Below are 12398 nucleotides of genomic sequence, written 5' to 3' on the forward strand. Positions count from 1 at the left end.
ATATATTTAAAAGGACTAACACATAATACTCTTCCAGGGTCAGACCTTGGGAACTTGTGATTCTGTATCACATAAATTTCCATTAAACTGACTGACTGGCAACTAGGCTTCATGTTGGTTGTACTCGTATCAAGGTGCACTACGACTTAGTTCGATGTTTATTTCAGATGCATAGTATGACTGCTTATCTTAGTTTTTATGTTTGATAATATCAGGCGTGATGCATAAGTATTATTGTTTCGATTACGTGTTTGTGCGTACGATTGTGTGTGACGGGAACTCCCCTGCCCTTCCTGTTGTGGCCACTGGGAAGTGGCGTGCCGCAGACCGCATCAGTAACGAGTACCAGGCGGGCCGCAGAAGGTGTGTACGTACAGCTCAAGTGACGGAACTAAAAATGCGTTGCACTGGAACATAACTCTTTAAACCCTTCGATACGGTCACATTCTCTTAATTTCATGCTTGCTGTTAACAGACTATAATATCCAACTTTATGGGCGACGTCTTGTGGGTAATGTTGACAGAATTCAGTTTCTAAGAATATCAGGTGATTAAGCATGAGATAACAATAAAATGACGTTCTCATCTAAAAAGGGTTAACTGTTAAAGAACTGTATTAGGCTAGTTATATCGCTTAGCCTCCAATGTTCTGCGTAACAAAGTTAGTTAGGCAGCCAAATATCTTCCAGTTAAGGCTTTGGCCCTTGAGCATCTAGTTTACAATCATCCTCGAACATAGAAAAAAGTATCGAAATATACCGATTACATTTCTCATCTTTACCATAAAATACAGAGGAGTCAAGCAGCACCAGAAATCGACGTAGTGAACCTCAAGATTTTCCTAAAGGTAAGGACTGTTTCTTCAGTTCTGTTTCCAAAAGTGTTATGGGTTATCCTTTAGGAGATCATGAAAGTACAGTTGGCCAAGTTTCCAGCTTTAACACCTGATGTTAACAACGTTTTCCTTGTGCAAGGTCTGAACTCCCCGAGATTCGAAGCAAATTCACAGCTGAGCTGAGAGGAGTGGGGTGCAGGGCTGTGGGCTGAGCTGACGGGTGGTGTGGTGAGATGGGTTTGAGTATAGATGGAAGAAGGTGGAAGAGGGCAAAGGAATTTTTATTGATATAACATTTAATATATGATGGAGGAATATAGTAGTCTGAACTATATTACTGGACAATAGGGTACCACTGTAAGCTTGTGATACATGAGCAAGCCATGCAGTGTTTGTTTACGATAATGAATTAGGGAGAAATTTTGTGACTACGCACGGTACGGTCCCTCCTCTCCCTCACTCATGCAGCCACCCACCCATCCACTGCATTCATATGAACACTCTCGATTTCGTTCGCCGTGCTGCTTTTCTCCTACTTTTCTTTCCCCTAAAATACTGTAGTAATAAACGCTCACCTATCATCTGTTTCTTATGGGACTGTCCCGACGCCTCTGAATATGGATTATTTAGGAGGGGTGAGTGGCTTGTTTATGAGTGTATTCAATTATTATTGCTGAAGTAACATAGTATACATCTTGTGTGAAAATGCAACAACAGCTGGGCAGCTTCCAGCTTAATGTTTAAACGGCGGTACGCGGAGTATGAAAAATTTTCCGAGAGAGAGAGAGAGAGAGAGAGAGAGAGAGAGAGAGAGAGAGAGAGAGAGAGAGAGAGAGAGATGGATGGAAGGGAAGAATAAGAATGGGGAAAGGAAGAGCGAGGGAGAGGGAGAGGAAGAGAAAGGGTGAGGGAGAGGAAAAAGGGGAGGGAGACAGGGAGAGGAAGATGGAGCGAGAGGTAGACTGAGAGAGAAGCCTAGAGAGGGAAAGAGGTAGAGGGAGAGGCGGAGGAAAGAGGAGAGAGAGACGGACAAGGAGACTGATCAAGAGGAAGAAGATTAAGAGGGCAGACGATGAGAGGGAAGAGGGAGAGAGAAACGGAGGGACAGAGAAAGGGAAGAGACATACAGAGTTGCACTGAAGATTTTATGTAATGACTGTATGTACACTAGCTCCATAAAGTATCGGTGCACGGTGTGATCGACGACTACTGAAAAGATACGTTCAACTTGCGACATGTCGGGAGGGTTGGTCAGTTAGTGGGTGCTTTTATGTAGATATTTGTGTAATCATAAACGTGTGGAATGTTTACGACAAAATATGCCCCTATATAAACGCTGGCAACTCAGCGGGAGTACAGCGCTGCCAACATGCGACCGGAACAACTGGCACATCCCAATACCTGTCGTCGCTGGTCTCATAATGTTCACATCTGGGTATGCAACCTTAGTCCCATACTCTCTGGAGCTAGGGTGCAAGACGTGTATGAGCAACGTATTAAAGCAAGGCATATAGTTTTGAAGCCCTGGTACTACTCTATACTCCATTTCACAAAGTTTGACACTGTCAGTGATGTCCTTAACATTGGAAGCGTTGATGTAAAACCTCAGCACTAGGTAAACCACTATGTTTTACCTTGAGAACCAATATATAAAGGCAACAAATAAAGGTATATCCAGTTCTGAGGACCTTTATCAGTGCTACAGGTGCTGAGGAGATCACTGATGGTGCCAGAGTTGGAGAAATGGAGTATAGTATAATAAACCAATCTCAAGTTACTGAAACTCACTCCGTCATATGAGTAACATCTAAGGATTGAGAAAAAACAACGATTTAATACTAATTCTATTTATCTTTGTGAGAGAGAGAGGGAGACCGAGAATGAGATGGAGGGATGGAGTAGAGATGTATGGGAGGGGAGGGTGTAAATTGGGGGAAGGGCAGCGAAATGACAGGGGAGATGGCGACATGGAAGCGATTTGTTTGTGGCTACCCCTTACGGGAATAAATCGCCTGGCTATAGATAGATGGATAGTTCTGTGGCAGCTTATCAAGTGGAGGAAGATGTAATAATGTGATACTTAGACTAAATCATCTTGGGTCACGTTGTGAAAGCGAAACAAATATAGCTGGCTTAATTAAATCATAGTCTCTCGCGACACTGGCCTTACCCTGTGGGCCTTTACTTAAGAGCCACGTCTCGGCAACTTGACCTTGTTTACGTCAAAGTATAGTGTTCAAGAAAATTTGCTGAAACTGGCAATATGATTGATCTAGATACACTATTTTTAACTTAGAATTGTAATAACACTTCACTGTATGTTTATACAGTAAATGTAAATTTAAAAATTTTGGTCACTGCTCTTCAGAACTCAGCTTACATCCCTCTTCCATTACGCTGGGCACGTGATCTGTTTAGTTATTCATTCTCTCCATATTTGTGTCCTTCTCTGCAATGGAAGAGTCATCCGAAATCGCACTTCACATGCGCAGATTATCAACTGTGCAGTTTGTTCTTAAGCTGTTTTTCTCCAACCTTTAAAGAATCTCGATTTTAATACATCATGGTTTTGCCCAATATTATTCTTTTTAGGAATGTAACTTTTATGTATCTCCAGACACTGGGTCTGTTATATATATATATTGCCAGACGCCATAATCCCATAAGGGTGGCCATTTGACTTTGAGTTATTTGTTTTTACGGGGAGAGGCACTAACCCTCCACCAACCCATTTGTTGACACGTAGGGAGCACGTATGGATTGGTTATATGGTTACCACCCAACGTTGTAAATGGTTTCTTGGCTTACAGGAAACTATTTGGCTTGTCACTCAATGTAAAGCCATCTGCAAAGGAAAGAAAAGCAATAAGAAGTGACAGGAAAGATGGGAGAAATAGGAAGAGAGGAGGGCGGGCACAGAAAAAGAATGATAAAGGCTAAGGAAGAAGTCGGCAGCACTACATCAAGTGAGTGGATGATGGTCGCCACCACCTACCATGTACTCCTTCATATCCTTGAGCTGCTTCACCTACGTGACCATTTAAGTCCTCTCCCAAAACTACAATCTCATCATCCCCCATACCACCTACTACACTTATTAAGTCATCCCAGAAAATATCCGTCTCTACCTCAACCAAGCCTGCCTGTGGAGCATACACCGATATTTATGCAAACATTATCCCTCCGAACACAGTTTTCACTACTATTATCCTTTCACTGACTCTCATTACATTCATGACAAACTCCACCCATTTCTCCTTAAGCAACACACCCACACCACCTTATCCATCTGCCCTGCCCTGCCAAAATCAGCTTGTAAGGACAATCCCTCCCAGCAATCATTCTGGCTGATCCTCCCCTATACCTGACTTGCACACATCGCACATCCACCCACCTCCTATTCAGTGCCTCAGCTACTTCCCCCGCTCTACCCCTCAAACTTCCCACATTCCATGACGCCACTCTAATCCCCATGGGTGATTCAGTTTCCTCAGGCTTACTTTGAATTTCTTTCTTTTTTGTCAATATCGGTAAAATAAATAATGGGGAGAGAAATACCATAGGCCCCACCCACCTTCACAGTTACAGTTCCAGGCATTGGATCTGGGACCCATTGCCCACCAGCAGTGACCACTGGCTGTGGGAGTGGCCTCGAGGTACCCGATCAGGACGGCTACAAGGACGCCCTTCAAGCTTGCCTTGGCACTGTAACTGACTCGCCATCATACACCCATTGATAGGGCAGCCTCCTGGGGCGCTACTCCCAGGTTCGGGCCCCTCTCTATTGGGCGGAAGCGGCAGCCTGGGAACCGCAATGCCCTGTATCCTCTAGCACTGGTTCGAGTCCCATCCCATCCCGGCCCTAGAGTCTATTCTGGAACAGCCCTCGTCATGCCTTTCCTCAATAGGTCTGCCACTAGGTAGCAGGGGCAAAGTTTTCTGGTCCTTGCTGGCGTCAACTCCTGTGACGTAGTAGGGTACGTTGTGTGGTATGTTGGTTGGTTGGTTCAAAGATTCCCGTCACCTATAGTGAAGGCCGGGCCATACATTAGCCCGGTCAGTGGGGTGTGGGCTGACTTGTATATAGTAAGGGGGAAGACCGGGCTTGGGAGGTCCCGAAGGGTCCTGTCTTCTTGCTAGTTTTGTGGTGTGTGTGTGTGTGTGTGTGTGTGTGTGTGTGTGTGTGTGTGTGTGTGTGTGTGGTATGTGAAGGACATGTGGTGTAGTGGATGAGATAGTTAGAGGAAGTATTTGGGAAAGTATGCTGGTCTACTTTCCATGTTAGTGTCACACTGAAAAGGTCAGCAAAGGGGGATGGTCAGGTATTCTGGTAGCTAGTGAAACTGGAGCTCCAGCTTTCCCTATCACTAGCATTCTCATTCTCCTTGGGAGTACCACCCTGATCGGCTGGTGCTACAGCCTACTCCCTAGAAAAAATATTTGGCTGTGAAGAAATGAGAGTTAGGAAGAGATGGTGAATTAGTGGGTAAAAGAATTTGATGGTCTAAAAATATGAAAGTAAGAATATATGAGAGCAAGAGACAGTGAATGAGTGACAGAAAGAGGTTTAGTGAGTCTGTGGGGCAGCCTGAGTGAGAGAGTGAGAGTGAAGGCAAATGACTGAGTAAAGAGTAGTTGATGAAGCTGAAAGAGTAGTTATGCCTCTGACTGGTTTTTACGTGGACAGTTTGTGTCTCATTGCAAGGTCTACTGCGGCAAAGTCATGTACACTCCCCTCAAAATTAATGTCATCTCAGTGATGAGTCTGTTTGGCCTAACTTCTGTGACCATCCAGGTAATTAAGATTTTGTTTCAGATTTACTTGGAACCCGACACTGCAGAGTAAAGATGAGCGTGCTGCTTGTGGTGGTGGTGTGGGTGGTGAGTGTTGGGTGCCGCCCTGATGATTCTAGGTCTGATCTCGGCACCTTATCAGTGAGAGACCTCATACATACCAGACTGTCAGTGGCAGACCTGACACACAACATCAAACAGGTCAGGTCATATGACAAGCAAATCACCGAAGGGCTAACCCAGTGCGATGTAAAACAAACTTCAGATAACTTCACATTCAACTGCCCGAATGCTACAGCTTTCTCCAGTCTGGCAACACAGGTACCTAGAGAAGATATACATACAGGAGTATCTATTTTTTTTTCTTTCACTCATTAGTCCAGTAGCCTGTTGAAAACAATATCATTTTTAGTTTATGACTTGATGAACTGCAATATTCACTTGTGGTGATGATGGATTATTACCCATATTGGAGCAAAATTATGAAAACAAAAACAAAAAAAACATGAAGTCAGGATATCACAGAAATTCACTGTTACTCATATGACGAAAGCTGCACTTCATATTTGTGCAGTCTGTTTGTAACAGAAGTGTTTTTTACAGATTGTTCTAGGATAGGCTATGTGTGAGAAGTTGCAGATAAATCTTGGCCTAATTTTTTAGTAGCAAATGCTGTAAACATGGGTCCAATACCCAACCGTTCCGGAGCAACAGTTACTGATGGCCGTATGGGTGAAAACTGTCCGTGTCATACTTGACCCTTAGTGTTATCTGTAATTGTAGCTAAGTAACGGCTGAGAACCGGACCCATACTTATTAGCATTCTTCATTGAACAAAAGACCAAGAAAAACCCTCTGTAGTTTCCCCCACATCTTCCTCAACACCCTGCACTCTATGAATCACTACAAGGTTGATAATGTTGCACACAGAGGACTGGAAACAGGAGTGTTGTCGTCCACGTCAGCCGAGTGGAGGGGCAGCTTGATCTGTGTACTCTGACTAATCTCACCCTCATATACCTCAACATCACCAGTGCCAACCTCACAGGCTTCACTCAGTGCAACCTGGTAAGTAAACTAGATCTTTGGATACATCTATCATACTAAAACCACCAGACCAGTTGTGCAGGGCGGTACTCCAGAGGTGGATGGTAAGCTGATGACAGGGAGAACTGGAGCTCCCGTTTCATCACCCCCCAGGGCTAGCTCCTGACCATCCCCTTTTGCTGAACTTTTTCAAGTGTTTCAATAATATAGAGAGTTGGCCAGCATGCTCTCCAATACAAGTTAATCTTACTGTCAACACCAACCTACTTGCACTTTACACACTACACTTTCAATTCAAAATTCAGCAAAATGGCATCTCATCATTAAGACTCGGAGTCTCCAAGGGGTGAGGGACCATAAATGCCCCCACCATCGGCCCCTCTCCCCGTAACGACCAAGCAGGATATCTGGAACCACTGTCTGACTCACTTCTTCATTTCAGCACATTCGGGACCTTTCCTCTTTCTCTCTGTTGAGCACCGCCTCTGCTCCTTTAAACCACATCTTCTCTTCCTAACAGACTCAGCTGTCTGAGGCGACTGATAGCAAACCCTTTTCTGTATCCTCCTGCTTTCTGTATATACATTTCAAAGCCAATGGTGGCTGTTGTGTATTAGTACGCAACGACATATCCTGTTCTCTTGTTCCTGAAATTGAATCTTCAGTTCTCTACTCTCTGGCTTCGTCTTTCTCGTCATTCTCTGGCTAAATATATCTGTGTTGTTTACTTATCCCCAATTCAACTGACTCTGAAAAATTCTTCGGCTATCTTACTTCTAAGGTGGAACACATCCTTTCTATTTTTCCCTTCTCTGAAATCTCCATTCTAGGAGATTTCAATGTTCACCACCACCTTTGGCTCTCCTCTCCTTTCATTGATCTATCTGGTGAACAAGCCTACATCTTTTCTATCCTTAATGACCTAGAGCAGCTTATACAGCACCTTACCCATATCCCTGATCGCCTTGGAGAGAGCTCAAACATACTTGACCTCTTCCATACAACTAATCCTTCTGCTTACGTTGTTAATCTTTCCTCACCGTCGGGCTCCTATGATCACACCCTTATCACCTTACCCTGTCCTATTGCTACAATAATGTCTGTGGGCCCTCCAAAGAAGTAATGGCTATGGCACTTTGGAACTGCTGATTGGGAGGCCTTCAGGCAGTACCTCTTTGATTTTCCCTGGAATGATTATTGGTTCCATGGCTGAGAGTCATCTGAGTATGCCGTGCGCATTATGGAGGTTATTCTCTCGGGCATGGAAGCATACATTCCTTTCTTGTATCCTTTGACTAATGCAAAAAAACCTTGGTTTAATCACGCTTGTTCTAATGCTGTCCACAACAAGAAGGCATACAAACGGTACCAGAGTCAGCCCACTCCTGAATCTCATCCCTTTCATGTTTCTGCCCGAAATCGTGCAAAGTCTGTTCTTCACTCTGCTAAAAATAATTTCATTCGTACTAAATGCTCTGAACTCTCCAACTCGAATTTTTCCCTCTCCTTCTGGCACTGTACCAAAACCATTCTAAAAACTTTACCTCATCATCCTTCCCTCCTCTTTTCCACTCTGATGGCTCAGTAGCTGTTTCTTCTCCTGATAAAGCAGAACTCTTCACTCAGACTTTCTTCTCTAATTCCACCTGAGACAATTCCAGTGCTGTTCCTCCATCACTTCCCCCCTCTGACATCCTCATGGCTGAGATTAAAATTTTTTCAACTGATGTATTTTCTACCATCACTGGCTTCAGTACTTACAAGGCATATGGGCCTGATGGGGTTCCTCCTGTTGTCCTCAAGAGCTATGTTTCTGTGCTTACACCTTGCCCAGGTAAAGTTTTTCGCCTTTGTCTATTAAGTTGAACCTTTCCTTCTTGCTGGAATTTTGCTCTCATTTAGCCCGTTCCAAAGAAGAACCTTTCCTTCTTGCTGGAATTTTGCTCTCATTTAGCCCGTTCCAAAGAAGGGTGACCGTTCCCAACCCTCTAACTATCGCCCAATTGCTTTAACTTCCTGTGTCTTAAAAGTTTTTGAGTCAATTCTCAATAACCTACTTCTGATCGTCAGAATGGGTTCTGTCAGGGACACTCCACTGGCGATCTTCTCACTTACCTTTCAGACTCCTGGTCATCTTCCTTTCAGGACTTTGGTGAATACATTGCCATTGCACTTTACATCTCAAAGGCTTTCAGTCAAGTCTGGTATAGATCTTTAATTTCCAAACTGCCCTCTTACGGTTTCTATCCTTCTATCTCTGCCTTCATCTTTAGCTTTTTTACTGGTCGTTCTATAGTTGCTGTTGTACACGACCACCGTTCTTCTCCTAGATCTATCAACAGTGATGTTCCTCAGGGCACTGTCCTATCACCAACACTTTTCCTTTTAGTCATCAATTACCTTCTATGCTGTACTTCTAACCCTATCCACTCATACGCTGATGACTCCGCCCTTCACCTTCCCATTCGCTTCCCGCAGCGTCCATCTTGGCAGTTGCTTCAGTAATCAAGGGATGAGGCTATGGCACACCTAATGTCAGACTTGGCTCATATCTCTGACTGGGGTAACAGTAATCTTGTTTTTGGTGCATCAGAAACTCAGTTCTTACACCTGTCAACCCGAAAAAACTACAGGAGAACCCACTAATGTTTAATAATATTCAGCTCAATCCTGCATCGTCTTTAAATATACTTGGGGCTTCATTCTCTCGTGATTTATCTTAGAAAGATCATATTATATCTCTTGCAAAATCTGCTTCCAAGAGATTAGGTGTGCTAAGCCGACTTCGTATCGTCTTTTACTCCTGCACAGGTGGCTTTATAAGTTTATACACGGGTTTTATTCGCCCCTGTACAGAGTACAACTCTCATGTGTGGGGAGGCTTCCCACATACAGCTTTTCTCAACAAGGTGGAGTCAGAGGCTTTTCGTCTCATTAACTCTCCTCCCCTTACTGGCTTCCTTCAACCTCTGTCTATTCGCTGCACTGTTGCATCTTTATCTCTTTTCTGTCGCTACTTCAATGGTCACTGCTCCTCTGAACTGTCTGCTTGCATCCCTCCACCACTACGACGGGCGCGTAGCACCTGTCTAGCAACAAACTCTTATCCCTTTTCTGTCCAACTCTCGAATGCAAAAGTTACCGTTACTCCCATTCCTTCATGTATGCAACAAGTCAGCTGTGTAACTGTCTCCCTCTGTCTGTATTTACTACCTCCTATGATCTCCAGTCTTTTAAACGCAGTGTATCCAGGCATCTCGAAATGAACGGACCTTGAATTTGGCTCTCTGTTGTATTTTTTTTTTTTCTTGGAGGGAACGGTTTGCGGGCTCCTGACCTTTGGCTCCTTTTTCATTGCATAAAAAATAGAAAGCTCACCAAATCATAGTGTTGAGTCACTTTTCAGAAGCGCAATAAACCCCACCTAATAATGCATCATTATTCAATCACCGGCTGACTCACAAAAGGTTCATGAGGATAATTACAGTCAGAGATGGACAGTATTTAAATACGTGATAAATAATTTGTGCCTGTATGCTTGTATTTATATGTAGTTTTTTCCCCGCGCATTTAAATACGTATCTATATATGACTCATTATTCAGTATTAATGAATACTAATGTTTTCCCAATACATTTAGGAGAGAGAGAGAGAGAGAGAGAGAGAGGGGGTACCGGAAAAATATTTGATTTCTTTTAGTGTGCCCTACTACAAGAAAGATTGAAAACCATTGTACTAATGAGACAAACAACACACGAGAAAAGTAAAATGAAGGATACAAAACAAATCTTTAAACATATGGTGTTACAAAGTCCGTAAGCTGACAAGATTGCGGCCTAAGGTTGCCTCCCTACTCCTCACCCTCCCTTGCCACCAACCAACGTCCGCCACAATAAACCGAAACAAACATGTCCTTCCCATCATGGGCGCATTCACATGAGATGGGCGAGACCCCCTCCTCTTTCTAACAGAATGAGGTAAGGTAGTTACGAGTATTTTTAGTCATTTATTTATATTTTCAGTTACTGACTTGGGGAATATTGATTGTTTCCTGGAATGCATTTTTTATTTGACACTTGATACATTTTATCTTAATCTAGCAACTATTATACTACTTTCCAAGCAGCTGTATCATAAGAGTACTAACAGCCAAAATTTCAGTCCCCCTTCCCCAAATAACAAAATGTTGGTTCCGTCTCTGAGTCTCTTTTAATCTTGATCTGCCACTTCTAAGCACCCCTTACCTGCATATAGATAATACACCACATCCCTTTCTAACAGTTTTTTTTTTTTCTTTTTTCATCCATAGGGGAGGAGGGAGGTCAGCCAAACCCAGATGTGTCCTTAACTGTGTCATTAACCCCCTTTCTTACTCACTATCATTTGAAGGATGGCGTCCAGACCTTATAGAGGACGTGTTGACAAGGTATTGATGGTGTGTCTGGTGTGCGTCTGGGGCTTGTCAGGGCCTTGTCTGAGGGCCTTGTGCTTTGCATCTAGTTGACTACGCACCTGCGTCGTGCCGAAATAGCATTAAAAATGACGCAGAGGGACAGGGTAGAGCACTGGGGAGTCAGCTGCACTGGGATGGCCAGGGTGTCAGTGTTTAATAAGAAAATAATTATTTTCTTCCCCCAGAATACTGCAGAGTTGAGTGTGGTTATCATATGTGTCCTTTGTCTTGTTCTGTTATCCGCCGTAGGACGTCTTTATTTTATTCTATTTATTAAGCTGAGGAAACACCTTTCATAATTCAAGGGTTAACAAAGGTTGTGTCTAACCCGTCCAGTACTAAGAGCCTCCCTTAAACTAAATGAAATCGCAGGATATAGTAAGAACAAGACACTAATGACCTCCCCAGCCTCTAAAGCCCCCCATACACGCACAGTTTTAACTGACAGGTCGACTGAACTGACGGGCCTGCAGGCCGCCGCGTGTGCCCACACACTATTCAGTCCTGTCTTCCGTCTAACCTCAGTTGACACCCAGCCAGCACCATGGCAACATCTCTTCCTCCCCAACATCTGGAGACTGTGCTTCTCAGCCTAGCTGGGGTGCTGACATGCATGAAAAAAAAGCGCCGAAGCAAATGGTGTAAACAATGGCTGCTATGTAGGGGAAATTTTTCCCACACAAAACTGTTATCAGAACTACGTTTTGAGAGTGGTGACTGGTTTAATTACCTGTGGATGGACCAGGAAACCTACTACAAGTTGCAGTCTGTCGTTGAGCCTCTCATCACTAAACAAGATACCTGCATGAGGAAGTCCGTATCTGCTCATGAGAGGTTAACAGCTACACTGCGATACCTTGCAACTGGGAGGTCGTACGAAGATTTGAAATATTCCACAGCAGTGTCAGCACAAGCACTTGGACGCATTATACCTGAAACTTGCCATGCAATATGGCAAACACTTGGAAAGGAGTATTTGAAGGTTAGTAGACACAGGTTAAATGTTGTAATAAAATATAACACGCTTTTTGAAAATATATATTATTGTCATTAAACCAATAAAATTCCCTGATATGCGCCTCCTATGTGGTCACCACGACGGTTGGTGTGGATTCTGTGGAACCGACGCCCGGACAGCAGGCCGCCCCATACACGCGCAAACTGGCCTTCGGTTCGCGAGAACTGACGGCCAGTTTTTCGACATGCGCTTCAGTTCATCCGATCGCCTTTCCGGCCTCCCTTCAGTTCAAAATACCCCCATACACCCTC

General features: G+C 43.8%; 1 protein-coding gene across 1 annotated transcript in view; it reads left to right on the forward strand.

Annotated features, from left to right (window-relative positions):
• Positions 1 to 220: 220 nt before the first annotated feature.
• Positions 221 to 12398, forward strand: part of LOC145404723 (uncharacterized) — a 46083-nt gene continuing 33905 nt past the window's right edge. Inside the window, exons 1-4 of the mRNA XM_080276273.1 lie at positions 221 to 363; positions 5677 to 5950; positions 6560 to 6697; positions 11875 to 12111. Of these exons, the coding sequence (XP_080132399.1) occupies positions 221 to 363; positions 5677 to 5950; positions 6560 to 6697; positions 11875 to 12111 (792 nt within the window). The remainder of the gene's footprint in view (positions 364 to 5676; positions 5951 to 6559; positions 6698 to 11874; positions 12112 to 12398) is intronic.

Source organism: Coenobita brevimanus, chromosome 64, assembly GCF_032717465.1.
Source record: "Coenobita brevimanus isolate Jiangsu-jjx chromosome 64, ASM3271746v2, whole genome shotgun sequence".
Classification (NCBI taxonomy): Eukaryota; Metazoa; Arthropoda; class Malacostraca; order Decapoda; family Coenobitidae; genus Coenobita; species Coenobita brevimanus.